Raw genomic sequence first — 25,360 nt, 5'->3', positions numbered from 1 at the left:
CAAATGGTGCTTGAAGTATCACTGACAATTTACTACTCGAACTATCTTATGAAGACATGCATTTGCTTGAAAACAATTCGAGAAATTAAATTAAATAAAATTAACCAGAGTTTCAGTATTGCAAAATATGAATACAGATTGAAAGCTTGTTATAAAATATAGAAATCAAAGAGACTAGTGTCTTGAACAATTGAAGCTAGCAGAGTCCATTAAATGGTGGGATTGTCCAAAACGGTGGTTGAACATTCCTCTCCGAATGATTCAGAGAAGAACAAAGTGGTGTGATGCTTTTATCTGCTAGCTAGGTTGAAGACGCCCATGTCATACGGTGCTTCTCCAGCGAGTTCATACCCTTCAATTTCCATGGAATCATCTGTGTAGTACGTATATGGAATTGGGTTGACACCCAGGATAGTCCGAAGCCAAAACCGAGAACGAATAGTTGTCACCTACAAACAAAACTTCATCTCCAATACTTTCTACCTCAAATTGCTCAAACGACCGTGAACGATATATCTCGATCACCTTCAGACATCGTCCCCTCTGTAAACTTTAAGTATTCTATATCTCCGTCCAGCTCTTTGATGAACACCACCTTGTGAATAACGAAGCTATTGGTCCAAAATTTCTGATGCAAACCGTTCACATTCTTATTTAGTTCCATTAATCTTTGAACAAGCAACAGGTCTCCCCGTGTAGATTCTACAAGATACACCTTAGCTGGCGGAAGAAGTGGTTGAGGCGGAAGGAATATGTTTGTTATTGCCTGATCAACATCCAACAAAGCGAGCCATCTATCAACAGTAACCAAGTAGATCTGGCTTCTATAAACTATGGCATCAGTAACGTTATATGCAAAGTCCCAATGAACCCAATCACTATTTAGTCCCTTAATGGAAGACACCTGGTGTCCATTTTGAAATTGACTATTGATTGCTAAAACCACAAAACTGTCCGGATTCAATGTGGGATCACCGGATAATATAACCTTCGGGAGCTGCCGACGTCCTTTTTGAGATAAATATTTGAATTGCAGACGAGGAAGGTGAATGGGTGCCACTTCTTTTCTGAAAGGGTTCGTGAGAGTTATATCTAAATATGGCAACTCACGCTCTGCTAGATCTACTATGGTCAACCAACCACCACTGTCGTGGTTGAAGCCAAAACACCTCCTATAATTACTACAAGGCAGTGGTAACTCAATATTGCTGTAGACTTCTCTTTCGGCAATGCTGTACAGTTCTAGCTTTTCTTCGGAAGTACATGGGATCAAGAGCATCGGAAGTAGCTTACTTTTACACCACCACTGCTTTGCTTCATTATAATCTTTGAAACTGCACGCCACTCCTTGCAAACTGCAGCAAAACGAACAAGATCAATGGGTTCCAAAAACTTGTCCAGAAACAAATAGACAGGGGCTCTGTGAAGACTTGCCCAATCTGGGCAGTCTATACGACAGAGCTTCTCGTTAGAGCAAGTCTACCGGTTTCGTTTTGACCGGGCACCAGCAAGGATTGATGATGTGGTGACCGGGCAGAAGGAAAATTTTGCTTCCACCGGCCCAAGCTTGACCAGCCAAGGTTTGCCTTTTCATGACCGAGGCCAAGAAAAAAGGCAAGCTCGTGACTTTTTTCTTGCCCAAGCTTGGCCGGCTGCCAGCTCGGCCCAAAGGTATCGTGGCTGCCAGCTCGGCACAATATCTCGCATGGAGCTGCAAGCGAGGCCGAAACCCAGACCAGAAATGCCGGAAAAGTCGCCAATGTCGAGGAATTGTGACGGAGCCGAAGTCACCCAAAAGTGAAAATCATCAGAACCCAATCGAATTCGAAAAAAAATCACATAGGCATGTACAACATGACGAGAAGATGAAGTTTCATACCACATATAAGCAAATCGGTGGCCGGAGTCTGCAGAAACTCGCTGGAAAAGTTCCAAGTTTCTCACCATCTATTCTCCTCACTCGTCCCGTGCATGGACGATCAAAGAACACGGGCGTAACGGTGACGACGAGGCGAAGAAGATGGTGCTCGTGCGCCGGCCGGAGGCGGCCTGACGGTGGAGCGCCGGTCGAGTTATGGAATCGGGTCGCTGACTCTCGGTTTTGAGTTGGGAGACCTCGAAGCCTCTGTACGTGATCTTGATCCTTGATCTGATCAAGGGCATTTATAACCCTGAGTTCACTCTATTTCAATGGCTAGGATGAAGCGGTGGTAAAATGGAAGGCCACGATCGCACCGCAGAAATTTTCTTTTTATTTAAATGCATTTTCATAATTTCCAAACTTCGAAAATTCATTATAAACACTTCGGGTGTCCGAAAAACTCCCACGAACTTGTCGTGTCGTATATTTTATTATCAAACTCTTAGATTGAGGATTTCACTTTATGAAAATTTCCTCGAGCATCCTGAAATTTTCTAAAAATTTTCAATGATGAACAGTTAACTTGATTAACAGTCTTGACTGGTCAAGAAAAAAAAACGGGTGGAAGTGGCAGTGAACAGTTCCTTGACTGGTCGAATTCTTAACATTTCTTGACTACGGGTAAACTTGCTCTTAGACGTCTTTGAACACATAATGGAGTTAAGAACCAAAGAAACCAAAACCACAAAGCAGAGAACATGTGTGGCCTTTCATAGACAATTCAACTGCTATGATAATAAGGATAAGGATATCACAGTCCTATACAAATAAGGAAATAATATTCTACAAGAATTAGGAAATCTGTTGAGATCAAGCTAAGCAACCAAACAATCTCAAACTAACTCAAGTCTCTAATCCCTAAAAACAAAAGGCAAAAGACTTGAAATTAACAATCCTCTGACTCTCCGCACAATTTAAGTTTTATGGTGTCCGACAACGTCTAGTGTAGATATTCATCTCCAACGAAAAAAAAACAATTCTGAAACTCAAAGAGTGGAACTTTACAATTCAGCTCCAAAGTTAGTGCATAGGACGCACCGTAGGTGACTACTCAAAATAAAAGCAACAGTGAATTTAAACTGCTTCCAGTCAGATTATCTATGATTAATATATTAAGCCACTGTTGCTAAAAAAATTACAGAAAGCTAAACTAGGTTGAAAAGTAATGTTGATGCTGTATATATATATACTGGAAAACCAAGGGAATTCATCATTCCACTGCATCGATCAGTAATCATTTGACTAAGTATGGTGACTCAAGGACTCATGCCCTCATGCCTTTAGTTGTAGCCACTAGCCAGCATACAGAACCTGGATATAAATTTATAACCCCCTCTATTTACCGTGCGAGCTTGTGATCAACTTTTACTAACACCAGCGTTACAGTAAATGTAGTCATCAAAGTCATGGAATCACATCATCATTATTATAAACTAATGAGAGCTTTCATTTCCAACTAGATCTGTCACTTACATCTGAAATTGCCAGCAAATGCTCCTCTGTGACATAAGAATATGAGCAAACCATCAACCTCTAAAGAGCCAGATCAATATAGCATGTTGTTCCACGTCAACTTCTAAACTATATGAAGCAGAATTCAGTGATTGAAGAACTAAACTGCTTGTACTGTTCATCCATCAAGAAAAGCCAAATTTGAGGTTCCTCCTCCTCGATCATTCCCATTTTAAATGCAGCTAAAGGTGTTAGCTGATGTTCAGAAAAGAAATTTGATCCCACCCCTGCCTGAATTCATGCATTGAGACCAGCCCAATTCTTGAAAGCAACAAGTGCTTCCATTTTCCTGAAACTCCTCTTTCTCAACTTTGACACTTTAAGCTTCTTATGGGTTTCCATGAATGCCTGCTTGTACCTCCATTTATCCACAAAGATTTTCATCTCTTGAGATTTCTCGACGACTTGCATTACTGCATCAAAAAAGCCTCCCTTAACAAGAGCATACAGGAATGCATCAACCATGTTGTGATCAAATTTAAGCCCCTTCTCTCCATCAACTGAAATGTTTCTCTTCACCTCATGCCACAGCATCAAAACACAAAAGTATTTCTCCACAGAAACATACCCACTAATTAATGACAAATATGTCTGGTCATTAGGTTTATACTGCAAGAATACCATCCTTCTAAAAGTCCTCCTCGCATCTTCTAGTCGCCCAGCTTTACAAAAGGCATGAATAATTGAATTCCAGTCATGGGTACCCACTTCAATTCGAGGGTCCTCCACAACCTCATCTAAGAAAGCTGCCATCAACTCTGGCCGGTGATTTTCCATTAAGCCTGTCATAATGGTCAGGTAACTACCCTTTAAGTCAGGTGTTCTTGCTTCTCTCATGTCCCTAAACAAAGAAAAGGCCGATTGAAAATCTTGACTAGACATAGATGCTTCTATTAGAGTATCATATGTTTCCATGTCCAACTTAAGCCCCGAGTTACTAATATCCATGACCAGTTGAGTGGCTTCAGCAGTTCTATGCTCTTTGCAATAAGCCTTCAATATTGGCACATGCACACCAAGCCCCAAAGTACCGCCCTGAGCATTCATTTCATCAAGAATGCTGTGTGCTTTATCTGATAATCCAATACCAACGCAAGCATTAACAATACCATAACCAACTGATCTATCAACCACAACTGTTGAAGACTCTAGCTTCTGAGCTTCAATAATCAAAGTTGCCAACTCTTTCACCTTTCCATTATCAAGAAATCCTTTAACAACTCGACAATACGTTTCTCCATCCAAATCCAAGCATTCCCCATCACCTTCTCTTAAACCCTGCAGAATAGTTGCTGAAACAAATTCTAATTTGCCTGACTTAACATACCCATTGATCAAATTATTCCGAAACACCCTTTTATCCGAAAAACCAAACCCACCCATCAAATCCTCCAACTCACTTATCTTCTCCCCCAAAGCCTTCAATGCATACAAATAAGCAAGAAAACCAAAACTGGATTCATCAGGCCTCACACCCAAAACCGCCATTGTCTCCACAACTTTCTCGGCCCCACTCACCGATTCAAGCTCACAACAACACCCCTCCAAAGCTGCATTGCAAGCAGCCAAATCCGGCTTCATAAACTCCATCTTCTCATCCAAAGCAACCCTACAATTCTCTTCGAAAACCCGTAAAAACGCAGAAAAGTTACCATTTTTCCTACTAATCTCAACCACAACACTCCCCCACACACTAAAAGGCAAGAAAAACCTGTTCTTGAACATGCATTGAATCAAAGCAAAAGCAGGGGCAGCAGTATTGGCACATTTCATAGCACCCAAAACAGACCCAACAGTTTCAAACTCCAAAAGTTCTGGGCTTTTCTCCACCACATAAACCACAGAAGCAAAAGCCCTCTTCAGATTATGAATGTCCCCCAATGAAGCTAAGTGGGTTATCAGAGAATTAGTGAGGGACTTACTTGGGAAAACAGAGCTGCCTGTGAGGGACTTGAACGACTTCCACGCCTCATCGGTGTTGTGGGTCAATAGGGATTTGTGGAGGGTGGTCTGTAGAGTGGTGACGTGGTCTGGGGTTAGGGTTTTGGGAGGTGAGGTTGGGAGGTCAGAGTGGGATGAGGAAGAAGATGGTGGGTTTTTAAGGGCGAAGATTGAAGGTTGGAGAAAGGAATAGAGGGTTGGGATTTCAGGGGAAGAGGAAAAGGGTCTGCGTTGAAGCAAAGTGAAGGCTTTTCTCCACATTCTATAATCAAAGACTCCAACTTTGTCTTCCTCCTCTGCTCTGCGCTCTGTTTCTATAGCTCACAATCCTAAATATTATGAATCATATAAATATGTATAACTAAATAAACTAGCAACAGGAGCTGGAATAGCTCAGCTGGTTAGAGCGTGTGGCTGTTAACCACAAGGTCGGAGGTTCGAACCCTCCTTCTAGCGAATATTTTTTGTGATTTTCCTACAAAAAGTTTTTTTTTTTCCATGGTGATTGATTGTTTTGAGCACATTGGTCTTCATTTTTGATCAGCAAGCAAAAAGAGGTCAACTTTATTGTGAGGAGGACTCTCTCACAGTGAAGCAATCGGCGATGGAGGTATCGTCGGCAATATCGGAGATTATATTGGAAGAATGGAATGGTTCATCTTCAACCAAACTCTCCAGAACTGCCACTATAACTTCGTCTCCTTCACTCTGCATCCAAAGGTCACTCCTTTCTCCTCTGCTTTATGATTTTGCTCTTCACCCACTTCGTTTCTAATCAAAGTTCCAATTTTTATGCCGATTTCGAAGATCCGGGAACCGGTTCCACCATGTTTGGCGGCGAGTTCTTCAAGCATTTGTACCTGAGGCAAGACCCTTTATCATTATCACTCTAATTTCATGAAAACAGTGCTTTCTGTTTGTTTTGATTTTGGTGTTGTTGGCCTAAATGCAGGGCTTTCCCAGTAGTGTTACTCCAGATTATGTCCCTTTTCAAATGTGGGATTCACTTCAGGTACTAATTTATGCAACTAATGCTTTTCTGTTTCTCTGATAAGTAAAACTTAGTGTAAGATAGTGGGGTGATTATACAGTATGGTTGATTTGTTGATTTTCTTTTTTGAAGGGTCTTTCTACTTACATAAGGATGATGCTTTCTACCCAAGTAAGCGTTTTGTTTACTTTATAGTCTTGTTGAAGGTCCATGGTTGATTATTGAATGAATGAGTTGTGTGTTGTGTTCACTTAAGGCTCTGCTGGGTGCTATTGGGGTCGGTGAGAAATCAGCCACTGTGATTGGTGCCACCTTTCAGGTAAAGAATTTGTACTTCTAGCATCAGTGTTGGGATTTTTGGTGGCAGAGAGAGAGCTCCATTGAGTAATTGAGCTGGCTATAAATAGTTTTTTTTCTTGACCGTTTGAATGCTGCAGTGGTTCTTGAGGGACTTGACTGGAATGCTGGGAGGTATCTTATTCACATTTTATCAGGTGCCATATTCTTGTTCTTTTAATCATGCTTTTCACAGTTTACATTGTAGCCTTCTGCACCCTAATATGTCTTTCTGGCCTTGGATGCTTTTGAAGGAACTAGTATGGGGTGTTCTAGGCTAGTGTTTCTGTGGCTGAAGTCTATCTTTACTGAGTATTCTCAAATCTGTGCTCTTATTTCTTAACAAGTTCTTGCTTAGCATCACCTCTTTATCTTCAGGGCTCAAATCTGGATTGCAATGCTAAAATGTGGCGCTTAGTTGCAGATCTTATGAATGACCTTGGTATGAACTAATTATCTTTTTACCTTTCTCTTAGTTTGGACTTTGGAGACCTTCTACTGTCTTTTTGTACTGAGAAGAACCTTACCAAAAAAAGAAAAGAAACATAGAAGCAGTATTTTACAGACAGATGTTGACAATTTTGAATGTGAACAGACTCATTTATCCATTGTTTGAGGTTGTTCATTTTCTCTTTTACATCTTAAAATGATGACAAAGATTGTTATTTGGTTGCAGGAATGTTGATGGACCTTGTTTCGCCTTTGTTTCCATCTGCTTTTGTGTTTGTGGTCTGTCTAGGAAGCCTATCGAGATCATTCAGTAAGTTCTTATATACCCTTTGTAACATCATATTGTTTGTAATGTATTATATTGTTTATGTTCATGGTATTATGTTGATTATCATTGATTTATTCATCAGTGTCAGTTCTAGTGTACTCACACATTTAAAGCTGTCAATTACACTGCAATCGCTCTTCCCTTTAGTGTTACTATGGCAGTTACCATTATGCTCTCCCTATAAATATTTTTTCATCAAGAGAACAGAAAAGTTGCAATATAGACCTGATCAGAATTTTGACTTTCAACATTTCTTCTCATCCAGCCGGTGTTGCAAGTGGAGCAACTAGAGCTGCTTTGACACAACATTTTGCTCTTCAGAATAATGCTGCAGATATATCTGCGAAGGTACAGCACAGTGTTTCTGTCCATTATTATCTCGTTTCATCAATTAACCATTGTTGTACACTAATAGGAAGGAAGTCAAGAAACAATGGCAACAATGATTGGTATGGCACTGGGCATGCTTCTTGCTCGTGTAACTATGGAGCACCCACTAGCTATTTGGTTTTCTTTTTTGTCTCTCACCGTGTTCCATATGTATGGTAAGTACACCCACTAGCCCCGGTTCCTGTAGTCTTTTCAACAGTACTTCTGGTGCCTCAATCTCAAGTACTTTTGCTGTGAAAGGTTATTGGTTGTTAAACAATGAAGAGCTCATATATTCAAAACATAATTAAAGAAGGAAATCTTACAGTAATTAAAACAAATGTAGAGGCTTTACTGACCAATGTTGACATCAGATATCCTATATTAATCTTCTTTTGTGGAATTGTGTTCTCTGAATTATAAACTGAGATTTTATGTGCTGAGTTCAACCTGTTGACTGGATACTTGTTTTTCCTTTGCAGCAAACTACAAGGCTGTCCGGTGCCTTGCATTAAATTCTTTGAACCCTCAGAGGTGCTCAATTCTTTTGCAGCATTTTATGAAAACTGGCAAAGGTATGCATTTAACTGTTCTTTGTCTTTCCCTAGACCAGCTCCTTATGCTTTCCTGTACCAGAGTTTATAATTACATTAGGGTCATCAAAAACTCTCCTGAAAAGCAACGTATTGGCAGCTCTACATGATCAAAAATGCCTCATTCCATATCTTGACAAATGTCATAAATTTAAATTGATAAGCAATATGACTCTGTCCAACATGTACTTTAAAAAACACTGAGTTGAACATTTCCGGTAACTCTGCTATATATGTAAGAACTTGAGGGTTATGTTGTTTCTCATGTAACTTTAACTGCTGTTGCAATCCACATTTTATGTTGACAGTATATCTATGTTTTATGTTGCTTTGAGACTTGGTTTCCATTAAGTTTAAATCTTTGTAATTGCTTTCTTTCAGTGAGATTTAATACCTGTGTCTGAATTTTTTGCCAGTTCTCTCACCTGAACAGGTATCTAAGATGGAGCATGTTTTACCCATATGGGCATCTTCATGGAGCTCAAAGAATTCAGAGTCGATGAATGTGGATATATCTCTAGGTGTCAGGGTCTCCTCACTAAATCACCTGGAACTGTGAGTTTATTTTCTCACCCTCTGAACTCATATATCTTAGCTCCTAGGAATCTTCTGTTATCTTTTACCAAATATATCTTTAGCCACTTTGGCATTTAGAATAGTAGCAGCTCTGAGCTGGCTCCTAGTCATCGCTGCTATTAGGGAAGTTTATTTGTTGTGTATATGACTGACAAATATGAGTAATAATGTCAAACAGGAGGGAGTTATTGCATTCTGCGGGCTCTCATTACAAGAAAGGTTGGTGTCTGCTTTGTACTTCCAATAAATGAATTTCAGCCATGAACTTTCCTGTTTATATGTGTTAGTTCTGTGGTGATCTTTTTAGCCAAGTACTTGCTGGTGGAAAGGAAAGGAATTGTCTGCATTGTTATGCACAAAGATTCTGCTGCCACAGATGTCTTGCAGTCATTTTTTCATGCAAATGCAATGGCAAATATAATGGATCAACACCGAAGTCTTCATTCTGAAAGCCAATCATGGATGGATAAACATTATGAAGCTTTCATTCAAAAGGTACTTTGTTAGCAACTCGAAAGTTCAATACATTATGCCTATGTGGATTTGGATGAGAAGGACAAGATACAGAGATAAATTTATCACTGAACATATTATCCTTTTATTTGTATTGCAGTTAAAGGTATCTGGTTGGAAAACAGAACGTCTTTTATCACCAACGATCATTTGGAAGGCAAACTGGATCTGTGGGTCTTCTGATGGCAAGATTGACTAGGTAGTCTCCTGCAACTTTCTTTGATATATTGAAAAGAGATGAAAATGATGGTATATAATATTGACTTAAAAGTTGTTCGACAGGATGTCTCCCTTAATGGTCTTGATCAATCTGTGGGAGATTGTTAGATGATGTACAAACAAAGAATTTTCACAGCTGCACTTCATCTTAAACCTTCAATTCTGGCTAACCTTAGAGCAAAGAATTTTTCCTGGGGGGTTAACAGAATGTTTAGATTCTTCTTATTATTTTACAAGTAGCGTAAACCTTGTACTTTGTAACAAATATATGTCAACCTCAGTAACTCATTACTTTGATTGAGCAAATAGAATGACCAGGGACTACTATTTTTTTGGTTGAAACTGGAGAACTAGGCAAATAGCTTTCTTAGTTCTAGATTTTATTGAACTAAAAAGAATACAAGGGAGGGGAGACAAAGGCAACCTCCGAAATCAAAAAGAAACTATACAAGCCAATTACTGAAAACGAAACTTTGGTAGGCCTAAACGGTTACTATTACATTGTGCCTGGATAAAGGGTGGAGCCAAGTTCCACCATATCAAACTAGAGGAGGTAGAACCATAATTCGCTAAAGCATCCGCCACTTGATTACCCTCTCGAAATATATGCGAAGATTTGAAATGCATTTGAGACATTCGGTGCAAACAATTATGAATTACCCCATTCTATGCGAAGCTTTCAAGGGACCAAATGAGGAGAGCAAATTAAATCAAGAACCATAGAGGAGTCTACTTCTAACCATATATGCTTCCAATCTCTTAGGGATTAGTAGTCTGTTTGAGCAAGTAATGTATGCTAAATCTGATGCTAAAAGTAGGGCTTGGATTATCTTCATCAAATCTATCCCTCTCTGTCAATTCACATCCTTCATTTAAAGTGTAATCTGTACGGTCTATAAATGGGAAAACATCTAACCAATTCTCTATGTGACATGGAATTTTCAAGAAAACGGAAAACAGAGTATTACATCTTTCTGTAACTGCCATATTTTTTGTATCTTGTAACAAACTACATGTTTTACCAACCAACTGCAGTATTTTTCAGCTCTTGACACGATTTAGAGTTGGAATACTCATTTTCGATGCCCTGATGATGCCATAAGGATTGCAACAGCTGCAATAAACATAAACAACATGCTGATAAGCAACACATATGTTCTTCGTGATGATTTTCGGTACTCTCCAAACAGAAGTATTGCCCAAAAAGTGCTCACTAGCGGAAGTGCCTGCCATCACAACACAATGTTGAAATTCATATAACAAAGATCTCTACAATCTTTTATCATGGGATGACTTAATTTTACGTCAGTAAAGTATCAATCTTATCATTTTTCAAGAAAAGTGTGTAATTTCCTAGTCTGGAAACGGGCACGTGTTTATGACATGAAACTGACCTGAACAGAATCAGCTGCTGCATATCCTGCAGCTTGACCTCCCATGAATTGGAGACCGTTGCCGAAACCACATAGGACACCGGCCAAAAGGGCCCAACCCCTACCATTCCAGTCATTCAAATAAGCTTTGAATGTTGTTTTAGGTAAGCCGAGTATAGGGCGGTAGAGGAAGATGATATTTAAAATGATAGCAATGACGAAACAAGATGCTGAGAAGTAGAAGAATGCAGTATAGACAACCAAATGAGGAACTCCTTTCTTCAAAGTGTTCCATTGATCATTTGTGGCCACGTTGAATGCTGGTACGAAGAGGGAGAAGCAAAACCCGGCAAAGAAAGTTATGACCAGTCCAATATAAGTTTTCTTCCCAAAAACCTGCACAAACAGAATCAGGTTCACTCATTGATGCATCAGTTCAATATCAAAAGAAAAGGAGAGACAACAAATATAAAGTAGAATGCAGAACCACCAACCTTAATTGATCTTCTGTTTTCTAGCTGTACAAGAAATTCTGCAGTCCCAGCCTTCGTCTTCTCAGCCGAACCATTTCCATTTTCCATATCCTTTGACAAATCTACGGATAACCAAATATTGAAAGAAAATGAGCTAACATCTAATAAAGAGCAGCAACACAAGTAGAGAATAGAGATGTTATGAATTCACAGAATTTCTCACTCTCAATTGGATTCACACTAGAAGCCCTGTGATAACATTAAACTCGCTTTAGTTAGATTAACCAACTACTGGAACTAGTTTAACAAACACTAATGTCTCACTCATTAAAAATTTCAAAGCAATTACAGAGAAAAGAAACATACTTTTCTCCATCTTTTTTATCACTCGGCAAACTGTCAAGTTTTACTTTGTTATCAGCTGCATTGGATGTATGAACAGCAGAGCCAAGACAAACCGCAATCAAGAAGCAAGCAACACCAGGGAAAAGAACTTCTGCTCTATTAATTCTGTCATCTAAGAAGTAATTCAATGTTGTGCCTGTTACATTTAAAAGGAAAGATTAGACAGTAGGTTCAATATATTGCCAAATGTTGTGCGGTGCAGAAACACTAAATAGAGACCTATAACAACTGTGATGCTTGAAGTGATCACTTCTGTCACTGACAGACCAACTAAAGCCCAAGCATACTGTGTGGCCAGATTTCCAAGGCTGAGGACTATCCCTCCCGCCATTGCGAATAGAACACTGGGAAAATTATCCTGCACATGTCATCACAGAAGTCTCAAAAATGAAAAACCAGTTGAATTGAAAAGCACTGGTACTACAAAAGCTATGCATGACCGAAGCTTATGAGCAATCCTTAAATATCATTAGGAAGGTCTGAACCATTAAATAAACTTCAAAGTTCAAACTCACCTGTGAAAGTTGAGTTAAGAAATTAGGCATCTCATGTGTGCCGCTGCCTATCTGACCAAATGTGAAGGCAATGAGTACAGCAACCAAAAAATTGGTAATGGAGTAGTCCAGATAAGTATGCTGGGGAAGCCGGCCTCGTCTTTCTAACATAGTCAGGACAGCAGGCCAAGTGCCTAGGAAGGACAAGGCAATGAGCATGCATGCTATAGCACCTCCTTTGCTTTCCACCACATACATCTCTACCCAACTTGGAAAATTCCACTCAGATGGTAAAAAAACTCAGCAGTGGAATACCAGAAGAATTAGAACCTGCACATACATATGAATGATTCAATATCACTCACTAACTGGATTTCCAGTTATATGTATAAGTTGAACTTGAGTTTGCAGTTAGAGAAAGCATGTAATAGACTAGAACATCTAAGGACTAAAAGGGAAAGTCACCACCTATTTTCCTTTGGACACAATCATAAGTCAACTTTTGAGAACACCAGAATTGACTTTATCATCTACAACTAACAACCCAACATGTTAAAGTGTAATACAAGACAAGGAAAAACTTACTCAATCCAAAGAGTGCTATGACCACAAGTAAGCGGACACCACAAGCTTATCACGGCAATCAGAATCAGAATCGGAATACCATATTCTTCTTACAGAGGACTGAGGACTCTTTCAGTGAATACCCCTTTATTGCAGAAGCTGATATGTTAAACATAAACACTACCGAGGATGTTAAGACCATGGATGAGACAGACTCCTCTGGGCTCTGGGTTATATAAGAATAGGTTTCACTGGTTCAATCTTCTGAATAGCTGTATATGATTATTGTATGGTTAAAAGCTGGTTTTGCATCTGTGATGTGATAGAATACCATTATTCAAATCCTATGCCTAACTGGAATCTTGAATATAGATTCCCTTAGATATGGTTTGTTGTAAGAATCAATTGTATTGATGCCTATAATTTAAATGTCAAAAGTCAAATATATTGACAAGTTCAGTTTGTTAATTGGTATTAGTAAGAAAAAAGTGTAGCAATCAAAATCAACTCTTTTTTTTTTGGTCAGGCAATCAAAAGCGACTTGGTGTTTTCATCTTTCAATGCGAGACAAATATATACAAATTTCATTTCTATCCTTTCTTTAACTCCCATATATATATATATATATATATATATATATATATATATATATATATATATATATATATATATATTTTTTTTTTTTTTTTTTTTTTTTCTGTTGACTAAATTACATCCACCAAATACCAAAGAAATAATCGTCAGTGGAATATTTCATACTTGGAAACACCTCCACGACTCATATTCTTCATGATTGATGAGCCCATTTTGTTCTTCAGTATTTTCTTGCTTGAATCTTGATTCATGAGTTATACAGACGTACACAATTTCCTGACTTGGACTCTTGAAGTTGAATACTCATGTTCGTTGCCCTGATGATGCCATGAGGAGAGCAACGGCAACAATAAACATAAACAACATGCTGACAAGCAACGCATATGTTCTTCGTGATGATTTTCGGAACTCTCCAAACAGAAGTATACCCCAAAAAGTGCTCACAAGTGGAAGTGCCTGCCATTACAACCCCATATGCATATAAGTAGGCATGTTATACTCACTAAACATGCATTGATGTCACTTGCGAGAGATAAGTACAACATGCTAAGTTGTCAAACAATCACTTTGATAAAATGTGTATATATGTCATGAAACTAACCTGAACAGCATCAGCTGCTGCATATCCTGCAGCTTGGCCTCCCATGAATTGGAGACCATTACCGAATCCACATATAATACCAGCCAAAAAGGCCCAGCCCCTGCCATCCCAGTCACTCAAGTAAGCTATGAATGATGATTTGGGTGAGCCTAGTATAGGGTGGTAGAGGAAGGTGATATTTAGAATGATGGCAATGACGAAACAAGATGCTGAGAAGTAGAAAAACGCAGTATAGACAACCAAATCAGGAACTCCTTCCTTTAGAGTGTTCCACTGATCATTTGTGGCCAAGTTGAATGAAGGTGAGAAGAGAGAGAAGCAAACTCCAGCAAAGAAAGATATGGCCAATCCAATAAAAATGCTCTTCCCAAAAACCTGCAATAACAGAATTCTGATAAAAAAGTTCACACATTGATCAAAAGACAGAACCAATTTTAAGTACAACTGTCAACCTTAATTGCTCTTTGGTTCTCAAGCTTCACAAGAAAATCTGCAGTCCCAGCCTTCGCTTTCTCAGCATAATCATTTCCGGTCTCCAGGTCCTTCCCTTCTATGGATATATCCAATATTAAAAAAAAAAAAGAACTACCATCTCATAAAATACAACATCACAAGTATAGAATAACATGTCATAATTCCAAAGAATTTCTCACCCTTATTTGGAATCACACTTGAAAGCCTGTGATAACATTAAACTTGGTTTAGTGAAGATTAACAACTACTAAAACCAGTTAAAAGAAAACTACTCATAACAAATTACATAGCAGACAAAAGAAAAGTACTTTTCTCCGTCTTCTGGATCACTTGGCAAATCGTCTAGTTTTACTTTGTTATCAGCTGCATTGGATGAGTGAACAGCAGAGCCAAGACAAACCGCAATCAAGAAGCAAGCAACACCAGGGAAAAGAATATCAGCGCTGTTTATTTTGTTATCTAAGAAGTAATTCAAGGTAGTGCCTGTTACATTTAAAAAGAGGAGAGTAAACACTATGTTGTACATATTGCAAAATGCGCATCTAAGATACTTATAAAAACATTCAACGGTTGTGCAGCACCCACACAGATATGGAAGAAGAGAAACAGACCTATGACAACTGTGATGCTTGCAGTGATCACTTCTGTCACCGACAAACCGACTAAAGCAAATGCATACTGTGAAGAAAGATTCCCAAGGCTCAGGAATATCCCACCCGCCATTGCAAATAAAACACAGGGCCAATTCTCCGGCAACTGTCATTACAAGAAGACTCAAAAAGCAGTTGAAACTGAAACTATGTCACTGCGTTACAAATTGCACAGCCAAGAAGCAGCATCGTCATCATCGATCGAATATGAATAGCATACTAGTAATGACACAAAACAAAAAGAAAGCACAAAATAAACATGCTGAAGTTTCTGCATAATCCATGATGTATCATTACAAAGGTCTGAACCCGAAAATACACTTCTAACTCACCTGCAAAAGTTGAGTTATAAAATTGGGCTCCTCAGCTGTGCTACTCCCTATCTGACCAAATGTCAAAGCAATAAGGATAGCAGCCAAGAAATTGGTGATCGAATAATCCAGATAAGTATGCTGAGGAAGTCGGCCTCTTCTTTCGAGCATAGTCAGGATAGCAGGCCATGTCCCCAAGAAGAGCAAGGCCAGAAGCATGCATGCTATGGCACCTCCTTTGCTTTCCACCACATACATCTGTAACCCCCTCGATAAATTCCACTCAGACGGCAAAAAAAACAGCAGTGGAACACCAGGGATATCCTGCATATCCATAGTTCAATATCACTCACTGGGTTCCTACTAATTTCTGACACAGAATAAGCTTGCACTAATAGAAAGCATTCATGTGCTGAAAGGACTAAATAGCCATCTAAGAACCAGAAAAGTCCCCCACTTTTTTTTTTTTTTGGTTACAAAAAGTCCCCCACTTTTAGGTATACAGAAAAGTCCCCAACTTTTAGACATCTACCAGTCAAAGCCTGCCAAAACCATTCTATGGATTCAGAATCATACAGAAAGCGGGACCTAATAGATACTACATACCATAACAGAGGAAAAACCAATTCTGATGAACAACACAGTTGCTTTAATAATACAACCAAAAAAACAAATCTGAAGGTTATGTACAGTAGAAGAAGAAAGATCACCTGCCCCAATCAATAGTGTTGCACCCACTAGTTGTGGAGGACCCAGAAGCTGTGTCAGCAGATTCCAATAAACTTTTTCACGTCACAATCAGAATCACTATTAGATTCTCATGCTCTAACAATAATATGAAACAACCAGGAACCTCGTATTTTTTATTCTCAAATGAAACTGAAAGAATCCCATTAAATGAGAAAGAAGCAGAAACACTTTTTGAGGATGTGAGAGTAAGAGTGTAAGACCACGAAAATGAGAGAGAAGAAGAAGAAGCTGGTTTTCAGTTTTAATTTGATAGAAAATGGCAATATTCTAAGGGTTCTTGCTTAACTAAAATCTTGAAGCTGGATTGCCCAAGATGTGGGTAGCTGTAAGAAGAAACAAACGGCTAGCTGCCCGATATATTTTTCAAGTCAACACATCCGATAATTGGTGTCACCGCTTTGACAAGCTGGAGTAGATAAGTTGGACCTTAATAATTAAATGAGTTGCAAATTCCAATGATTGCTTCTGCTAAGAAACAGAATGAAAGAGGTGATAGACTAGGTTTCAGGTTCGAATAGACTAGATTTCGGGTCTCCTCCAATGTAACATGAAGTTCATCACAAACATTCATTTCTTTAATTTATCAAAAACAAAAGGAAACAAACACTTCGTTATAGTGAACTCCTCGTCTTAAGCATTGAGAAGCTTTAATTTGTTCAAGTCGTTAGTAGTAAAAGGATACCATTTGTATCTTTCTTTAAGCCCATATTATTATTACTATTATTATTCCAAAATACCATCATATTTGGAAACACCTCCACAATTCATAATCTTCTTGATTGATGAGCTCATTCTGCTCTTCATTATTTTCTTGCTCTGGATTCCTGAGTTATACAGAGATATACAATTTCCAGACAAGGAGTGAATACTCATTTTCGATGCCCCGATGATGCCATGAGGACAGCAACAGCAACAATAAACATAGTCAACATGCTAGTAAGCAATATATATGTTCTTCGTGACGATTTTCGGTATTCTCCAAACAGAAGTATGCCCCAGAAAGTGCTCACAAGTGGAAGTGCCTGCATTACAACCCCCAATGCACATAAATAGGCATGTTATACTCGCTAAACATGCATGGATGTCACTCACCAAGAGATAATTAAGTATTATGTCATGTTAAGTTGTCAAACTATCAATCTTGATCGCTTTGATTACATGTGATATGTCATGAAACTAACCTGAACAGAATCAGCTGCTGCATATCCTGCAGCTTGACCTCCCATGAATTGGAGACCGTTGCCGAATCCACATATGAGACCAGCCAAAAGGGCCCAACCCCTACCCTCCCAGTCGTTCAAGTAAGCTTTGAATGAACTTTTGGGTAAGTCTAGTATAGGGCGGTAAAGGAAGATGGTGTTTAAAATGATAGCAATGACGAAACAAGATGCTGAGAAGTAGAAAAATGCAGTATAGACAACCAAATGAGGAACTCCTTTATTCAAAGTATGCCACTGATCATTTGTGGCCACGTTGAATGCTGGTGTGAAGAGGGAGAAGCAAAGTCCCGCAAAGAAAGTTATGGCCAGTCCAATGTAAGTCTTCTTCCCAAAAACCTGCAATAACAGAACCATTCCCTTTGTGATCAGGAATGTTCACTCACTATGGAAAAGAGAAGCGAATTGAAGTCGAACCTCCAACCTTAATTGCTCTTTGGTTCTCAATCTGTACAAGATAGTCTGCAGTGCCAGCCTTCGCTTTCTCATTTCCACTCTCCAAATCCTTTAACCCATCTATGGATATTCAATATCAAGAGAAAATGAACCACCATCCTACTATATATATATATGTCATAAGGAGCAACCAGACAAGCATATACTAGAATGTTATAACTTCAGAGAACTGCTTACCCTTATCTGGAATTTGTTTTAGAGCCCTGTGATAACATCAAACTTGATTAAGTAATGATTAACCAACAACAAATCTGTTAAATGAACCTTTATATCCTACCCATCACAAATTTAAAAGCACCTAGGACAGAAGAACATACTTTTCTCCATCTTTTGAATCACTGGGAAAACTGTCAAGTTTTACTTTGTTATCAGCTGCATTGGACGAGTGAACAGCAGAGCCAAGACAAACCGCAATCAAGAAGCAAGCAACACCAGGGAAAAGAATCTCGGCTCTATTAATTCTGTTGTCTAAGAAGTAATTCAAGGTTGTGCCTGTTACATTCAAAATGAAAAGAGTAAACAGTACGTTCAGTATATTGCAAAATGCCGATCCAAGGAACATAAAAATATACTATATGGTTGTGTAGCGCCACACTGATGGAAGGAGAGAAGAGACCTATGACAGTTGTGATGCTTGCAGTGATCACCTCTGTCAGTGACAAACCAACTAAAGCAAATGCATACTGTGAAGAAAGATTTCCAAGGCTCAGGACTATCCCACCCGCCATTGCGAATAAAACACTAGGCAAATTATCCTGCACATGTCATCAGAGAATACTTAAAAACCAGATGAAACTGTGTGACTGCAAAATAATTGCAAGGGCAAGCTTTTGTATTAAACTCCTCGTCCTAAGAATTGGCTTGTGGCCTTGTGGGTAATTGGGTTTATAACTTTATATAGCATTCAAGCTTAGACTCATATAACAGCAAATAGTAATTAACAAGAATAGGAAAGTGCCAGTGCAGAAATACACATGACTGAAGTTTCTCCATAGGATCATCCCTATTTTGAAGTTTGAATAATCATTAGGAAGTTCAAAGTTGAATCTGACCTGTGAAAGTTGAGTTATAAAATTGGGCTTGTCAGGTGTGCTACTGCCTATCTGACCAAATGTCAAAGCAATCAGAACAGCAACCAAGAAATTGGTGATAGAGTAATCCAAATAAGTATGCTGAGGAAGCCGGCCTCTTCTTTCGAGCATAGTCAGGACAGCAGGCCATGTCCCCAATAAGAACAATGCCAGCAGCATGCATGCTATAGCACCTCCTTTGCTATCCACCACATACATCTTTAACCTCACTCGAAAAATTCCACTCAGACGGCAATAAAATCAGCAGTGGAACACCAGAAGATCCTGCTAATGCATAGCTCAATATCACTCACTGGTTTCCTATCGATCATTTTCTAACAAAGAACAAGTTTTGCATGCATGAATCAGTTGAAAAGGAAAAGGAAACTTGCCAATAAGGGCTCGTTTGGTTCGCATAAGGGCTTTCCTAATTCTTTTCCTATTTTTGGTGTTCCCACAACATCATTCCTTTAAGATGGGAAAATATGGGGGGAAGTGAATCCTCCCATCTTCCAAATGATTCATTTTCCTTCTATTTATCTTGCATTAGTTGTGCATTAATTACATACTATAAATACATTTATATCCTTGTTGAAACTTGCTAATTTTATATAAAACGTTTATGAGATTTGTGTAATTATCTATACTATTATTAATCTCTCTATAACTGATTTTTTATTTTTTTTTACAATTATAGCCCTAAAATATTAATAAACTTTAACATTAAATTAATTATCAAGGACGATAGCGTCAATATATAAAATAGAAGATAAAGTTAAAAATTATAAAATAAAAAGAAATCAAATGGCTATAAACATGACAGAAAAAACTTCCCACTACTTTACCATTAAGAAAAAACTTTCCACTACTTCATATATCTCCAGTCCCCACACACATAGGGTGTGGGTTCTGCTAGTATATTTCAATATATGAGGATATAAATGGAATATTAATATGATTTAGCTTTCTTTCTTTGCACAAGCCAAACACTAAAATGGAAACAAACATATGTTTTCTCTTTACTTTCCCAACATTTTCAAATAGTGGAAATGAAAACTATTGGAAAGTTTATTTTCTTTCCCATAGAATATACAAATGAATTTGATTTCCTTTTAGGAAACCAAACAAGACCTAAGAGAAAGCATATTCATTACTTAAAAGACTATATATCGCATGATATGTATCTACAAGTCAAAGCCTGCCAAAACATCCCATGTTTTCAAATTCATAGCCACATGGTACATAAAGTGTATATACAGATATACTACATACCATAACCCAAAAAAGACAAAACAAGAAATCCATTTATGATGAACAACAGAATTGCCTCTATCATCTACACCTCAACAATGCAGGTCAGCTACAAAAAGAATAATACAACAAGAAAATACACTATATCTGGAGGTATGTAGGAAGAAAGGATCACCTACAAATCGAAAAACAATGCTGCACTCACAAGTTGAATAGGACACAAGCTATGTCACCAGAACCCAATAAACTTTTCCAGCAAATCAGATTCTCATATTCATGGAAAAAACCAAGAACCTCATATTCTTCTTCTCAAAGAAAAACTTGGGAAAACCTTTCAATGAATCCCATTGAAGAAGTACATTTCATAAACACTTTGAGGATTTAAGGGAGAGAGACGAAGTAGAAGCTAGATTCACTATTTATGTGATAGAAATTAGCAATTTTCTAAGAGTCCTTGTTTAACTGGAATCTTGAAGCTGCATGGATTCCCCAAGATGTGGTTTGCTGTAAGAAGAATCTTGGTTGGTCGCCCATGCCTATTTAAAGGATTAATATAGTTGATCCGAAAATTGATCTCACCATATGTTACAAGGCAACATATCCGATAATTGATGCCACCGCTTAAAGCCTTAAACCAAGATTAGACCTTAATAAATAAATTGACAAATTCCAATAATTTCTTCTACTAAATAATTTCTTCAATTTTCTTACCTTGTATTCCTCGTATGCGTGATGCATATGCTTTAGTTTCTTTCTATTTTAGTTAACAGTAGTAAAAGGGTTTTTAACTAGTTGTTGCGGAAAATTCGAAGAGTTTAGTTACATAATCTGTAAATACAGTCTAGTACAAAACTATTCATCAATGACGATTGACGACGATGGTACAGATACATAAGACAAAATCGCCACAAAAATATAGCATCGAGGTTTGGGCATAGTTTCTCGGAAGGTGCAGTGAGCCATAATATCAAAATTATCGAGTATTGAATATTGCACCGTCTTCTTCAGCACGAGAGTGGATAACAAGTGTGGAAAACCGAAGCCTCCAAACCAGGAATGGATGATGAAAATTTCGGAGCCATTGATACAAACATGCGTGGCAGTGGGACATGTAGAAGAAGCTAAGGCAAGCAAAGGTTCATAATGAAGGGACTATGAAAGCACCCTGTTAAGTTTTAACACGTACCCAATAGCAAAAGACTGGGCCGCTCAGCTGGACTAGAAAAAGCCTGTTTTGAGGTAGCAAGTTTTTAGTGACTTGGAATCCTAGGCTCAATGATTTTAACAGAACATTGGCCCAATGATATCCTTATCTTCCTACTGTGTTCTCAGTATGTTTATATACCTACACAAGCTAAAGCATTACTCTCTGTTCTCAGGCATATTCAACTTCAGGGTTACCAGCTTCTCCATCGTCCGCATTCGCTTCCCCGGACGTTTGTTGGGATATATCTTTGGCCACCTCTCTGGAAACCTTCAAAAAGTTCCCCAGCAACCTCTGATCTAGAACCATATTGGGTACCTGGAGAGCAAAGCTACTGAGTAAAGTTTGTACAAAGACACACAACTAAAAACAACAATATAAATGCAAGGAAGAGAAAGATTGACCTTGTCCCCAAAGAAGATTTTTGTATTATCAGCAATGGCCTCGATAAACTTAAGCTCAAGGAACTGTGGAGTGAGCTTCAACTTGTTTGCTTCGGCCTCTCTCATTACCCTAAAATTGGGAGCGAGTAATACAATTAGTCACATGCAGTATAGCATATAATAGGTAGTGGTTTGAAAAGAACGGATATATTACTTGTAGAAATCAGCATCTGCAAGACTCTTCTCCCGAGCTAGATACATGGCATTTTCGATTTCTTCCTGCCTCCTGGAACTGTCCTTCTCCATCAGCTTTTGTTCCATGAGAATCTTACTGACGTTGGCATTCTTCTCGGCTTCACTGATAGCCATCTTCTTCTTGGTTTCTGCTTCTTTCTCCACCACCCTCTGTCTCTCTATAGCAATTAAGACCTACACATACAGCCCACACGATATAATGTCGGATGCGCTAATCTTATTACAAATTTTTTGTTAGTTAAGGCAAAACAAGACTGTAACAGTTCAAAGAAGAAGAAAAATTAATAAACAAAAAAGAAATTCCTGTGTGGGATAGGTTTAGAGTACTTACTAATCATCTTGTGCTTGCAACAAAGTTAGGAATGAAAAAAATTAAATAAAAGAAACTCTTCTTAACCTTACCTTGGTGCGCTCCTCCTCCATCTGCTCAAAGTTCCGTCTGATACTATCAGGGATCTTCGGCTTTGTGACACGCACGTTGATAATTTCGATACCTGGGGCATATTTGGTACAGTCAACCTGGAGAGCGTCTTTCATCTTCTCATCAATCTGCAACAGAAGTGTGTATGAACAAATTAATCAAATAAGGTTGCGGATATAACACAGACAAAATAAAATCAGGCCACAATATTATACAACAAAAGAGCTCATTGAACGAGATGTTCCAACATTTGCACAAGGAGGAAGTAAATGACCCTAATAAACTAACTCCTCAAGAGCACTAGAACCTCAGTATATATGTAAAGTACCACAGCACCTAATCAACAGCTACTTTGTGGAGAAATAACACTAGAAAATATGATTGACCCCTCGGTGGACAACATAAAATCCAATGCCAGAGCCAACAAATACAATTGCCCTGAGATATGGCACAATCCTCTTTCATATCGCAAAACAAAAGGGGGAAAAAACGTACAGTACTGATTACAGAAACATACATGAATACATCATTATATAGACTTCTTAAACACTTTAAGAAGTCTAGCACTCCAGCTTACCTGATCAAACACATCAATATAGACATCTTGGAGAGAATTCGAGCTGCAGAACTGATTGATCTCATGATGAATTTTGTCATATATCCATGTGTTGTCATAGTGCACACCATAATTTAGAAGTGTCTCATACACATATTCCTTACGTAACCTGTTTACAACCTGAAAAATGGCAGCCCAATCAGTACATATAGATTGAGAACATTGCAAATTAGACTTCTCAATTGAGTAATATCTCGAGATAGATATAAACAGAATATCTCATAATGCCATACCTCAATCTTTTCAAAGTTGATCATGACACCCCCTTTTGTACCGCAAGGAATATCCCTCACCTGCAAAAAAATTTACCCGAGTTTCAAGTAAAACAATAGAAAGACAAAATTCTCAACCTTCATAACTTGGATGAGAAAATTACTTGATCAGTCTGAAGGGTCACTTGAACAGGTTCATACTGTGTTATGAGAGGCAACTTGAGGTGAAACCCTGAATTTTAAATTAGTGAGAAACAGACCAGGTTAGAGCCCTACGCAAGAAAGTGAGGAACTGCTCAATGCAAATTACCTGGATCAGTAATAGTCTTTAGAAGAGCACCCCCTCTCCAATATACACCAACATGACCTTCGGGGACTTGGTGCAGGATGGAAAAGCTATTGCTAATAGTTGATATTGATGGAAGCACCACCTGTATAAATCAATCCATCGCAGTTTTAAGATTTAAATACTCAAGTTCCTTGGCTAGCATATCATAACAATTAGCAAAATGATATCCAATCTATTAAAGCTACTTAACGGAACTATGCGTTGTGAGTTGTGACTTGTGACTCATTCCAAATCCAACTGCAAATAACTAATAGTTCATGGGCTCTAGAGTTTTCACTATGAAAGTATATTAATGATAGCACATGTGTTCTATTTGGCCAGTGAACAGAATCAATTTATGAAACCTGTATTGAAACTATATTCAACATAACTAGGCAACAACAAAAGCAATGACTCATGGTCTGTTTTAACATAAGTCATGCATCACATTCCTGAAAGATAAACGACATAGCTCCGAACAGAAAACACCACAGAGACATTGGATGCCGTTATAAAGAAACCTTCCCCTTATCAATTTTACGTTTCAATAGAGGTAAAGAAACTAGAGTAGAAATAACAAACACTTACACTTAGCTGCCGAATCAAGATATCATTTCATTACACTGTTAATGAAGTTACCTGGTGCATTTTAATCCCTACCAGGAATCATTAAGGAAACGAAATTAAGTTGATAACGCTCATTAAGTGAAAATCGGTGAAATTCGACTAAAACTAGAGCAATTAGTTAACAAAGTTGCACTTAAACTGATAACAAACTGGTGAACATTTATATACAGTAAAGAGTGGATCAAGCACAAAAGCATTTAACCTAAAATGCGATGGAAAAATATTATAAAAAAAATAAAAAGCAAATCAGAGATGAAAACCGAGGTTGATGAGAACGTTGAAAGAGGGAAACAAAGAGGCTATAGTTGTAAACGTGAGGAGAGCAAAGTGTGAGTGAGAGGAGTTTTACCATAGCGAAGATGGCGAGGAAACCGATGAGGACGACGAGAATGGCTGAGGATTCGCCGCCGCCTTGACCGGGAGGTGGAGGACGATACTGAGGAGCTCCGGCTCTCTGCTGCTGATCCATGGCGGTTCGCTCTCTCTCTCTCTCTCTCTCTCTCTCACTGAGACCTTGCTTCTGTGTTTGGGTAATGTGAGTGGGCCTTGGGTATATTTGAAGGGAGTCACGGGTCGGGTTTTGGATTGCGAATCGGGTTACTGTCGTCAAGTAACACGTGGAAGTTGATATATACTAGGGTGGGGCTTGTGGGTCCCCTATGGTTTGGCGCCACTAATGTTGAATTTTGGAAGTTTACTCCAAAAAAAAAAAACGACAAATTGAAATTTTATTTTATTTACTTGATGACTGATTCTATTTTCCGAAAATAGGAGATACTGTTACAATGCAAAGCTATAGTAATCAAGAATTTTCTTTGCAAAAATAATAACAAACGAAGAGTTTTGGAAGGCAATTGTTGAGCAAGTTTATTCGGATGAGAT

At 38.4% G+C, this 25,360-nt stretch overlaps 6 protein-coding genes and 1 non-coding gene across 9 annotated transcripts; 2 read left to right on the top strand and 5 right to left on the bottom strand.

Annotated features, from left to right (window-relative positions):
- Positions 1–76: 76 nt before the first annotated feature.
- On the bottom strand, positions 77–5,675 carry LOC133709278 (pentatricopeptide repeat-containing protein At1g69290). The gene is made up of 2 exons (XM_062134957.1): positions 3,395–5,675; positions 77–1,355 (listed from the first exon to the last, which is right to left on the bottom strand). The coding sequence occupies exon 1, from the start codon at positions 5,633–5,635 to the stop codon at positions 3,671–3,673; it is 1,965 nt and encodes a 654-aa protein (XP_061990941.1). The 5' UTR covers positions 5,636–5,675; the 3' UTR covers positions 77–1,355; positions 3,395–3,670.
- An 81-nt stretch (positions 5,676–5,756) lies between these two features.
- Positions 5,757–5,830, top strand: TRNAN-GUU (transfer RNA asparagine (anticodon GUU)). The gene has a single exon. It is a non-coding gene; the product is annotated as a tRNA-Asn (tRNA).
- Positions 5,831–5,890: 60 nt separating this feature from the next.
- Positions 5,891–10,091, top strand: LOC133708210 (protein root UVB sensitive 3). The gene is made up of 16 exons (XM_062133672.1): positions 5,891–6,094; positions 6,182–6,239; positions 6,327–6,386; positions 6,498–6,536; positions 6,622–6,684; positions 6,803–6,859; positions 7,080–7,143; positions 7,378–7,461; positions 7,745–7,827; positions 7,895–8,024; positions 8,331–8,423; positions 8,858–8,996; positions 9,196–9,236; positions 9,325–9,512; positions 9,631–9,729; positions 9,813–10,091. Exons 1-15 carry the CDS (start codon positions 5,979–5,981, stop codon positions 9,727–9,729), a joined length of 1,314 nt encoding a protein of 437 aa, XP_061989656.1. The 5' UTR covers positions 5,891–5,978; the 3' UTR covers positions 9,813–10,091.
- Positions 10,092–10,597: 506 nt separating this feature from the next.
- On the bottom strand, positions 10,598–13,513 carry LOC133708212 (ureide permease 2-like). The gene is made up of 8 exons (XM_062133674.1): positions 13,080–13,513; positions 12,516–12,824; positions 12,220–12,358; positions 11,962–12,136; positions 11,819–11,844; positions 11,617–11,717; positions 11,144–11,518; positions 10,598–10,975 (listed from the first exon to the last, which is right to left on the bottom strand). Exons 2-8 carry the CDS (start codon positions 12,750–12,752, stop codon positions 10,823–10,825), a joined length of 1,206 nt encoding a protein of 401 aa, XP_061989658.1. The 5' UTR covers positions 12,753–12,824; positions 13,080–13,513; the 3' UTR covers positions 10,598–10,822.
- A 268-nt stretch (positions 13,514–13,781) lies between these two features.
- Positions 13,782–16,156, bottom strand: LOC133708211 (ureide permease 2-like). Of its 2 annotated transcripts, XR_009845666.1 has the most exons (8): positions 15,710–16,156; positions 15,339–15,483; positions 15,036–15,210; positions 14,907–14,932; positions 14,706–14,803; positions 14,494–14,628; positions 14,254–14,353; positions 13,971–14,108 (listed from the first exon to the last, which is right to left on the bottom strand). XR_009845666.1 is itself a non-coding variant. In XM_062133673.1 (7 exons), exons 1-7 carry the CDS (start codon positions 16,022–16,024, stop codon positions 13,956–13,958), a joined length of 1,287 nt encoding a protein of 428 aa, XP_061989657.1. In that variant the 5' UTR covers positions 16,025–16,153; the 3' UTR covers positions 13,782–13,955. The 2 variants fall into 2 exon arrangements, 1 of the variants encoding a protein (XP_061989657.1); XM_062133673.1 differs by having other exon boundaries at positions 13,782–14,108; positions 14,254–14,628; positions 15,710–16,153.
- A 242-nt stretch (positions 16,157–16,398) lies between these two features.
- Positions 16,399–20,922, bottom strand: LOC133708214 (ureide permease 2-like). Of its 2 annotated transcripts, none has more exons than XM_062133676.1 (8): positions 20,608–20,922; positions 19,164–19,466; positions 18,728–18,866; positions 18,429–18,603; positions 18,289–18,314; positions 18,080–18,171; positions 17,620–17,994; positions 16,399–17,460 (listed from the first exon to the last, which is right to left on the bottom strand). In XM_062133676.1, exons 2-8 carry the CDS (start codon positions 19,398–19,400, stop codon positions 17,308–17,310), a joined length of 1,197 nt encoding a protein of 398 aa, XP_061989660.1. In that variant the 5' UTR covers positions 19,401–19,466; positions 20,608–20,922; the 3' UTR covers positions 16,399–17,307. The 2 variants fall into 2 exon arrangements, with proteins under 2 accessions (XP_061989660.1, XP_061989659.1); XM_062133675.1 differs by having other exon boundaries at positions 20,612–20,922.
- A 567-nt stretch (positions 20,923–21,489) lies between these two features.
- On the bottom strand, positions 21,490–25,001 carry LOC133712449 (uncharacterized). The gene is made up of 9 exons (XM_062138557.1): positions 24,828–25,001; positions 23,834–23,954; positions 23,688–23,755; positions 23,545–23,604; positions 23,273–23,431; positions 22,677–22,823; positions 22,234–22,448; positions 22,041–22,149; positions 21,490–21,954 (listed from the first exon to the last, which is right to left on the bottom strand). The coding sequence occupies exons 1-9, from the start codon at positions 24,945–24,947 to the stop codon at positions 21,808–21,810; spliced, it is 1,146 nt and encodes a 381-aa protein (XP_061994541.1). The 5' UTR covers positions 24,948–25,001; the 3' UTR covers positions 21,490–21,807.
- Between the last annotated feature and the right edge of the window lie 359 nt (positions 25,002–25,360).

Source organism: Rosa rugosa, chromosome 5, assembly GCF_958449725.1.
Source record: "Rosa rugosa chromosome 5, drRosRugo1.1, whole genome shotgun sequence".
Taxonomy (NCBI): Eukaryota; Viridiplantae; Streptophyta; class Magnoliopsida; order Rosales; family Rosaceae; genus Rosa; species Rosa rugosa.
Note: the sequence above shows the minus strand (reverse complement) of the source record. Positions and strands in the feature narration are given on the sequence as shown.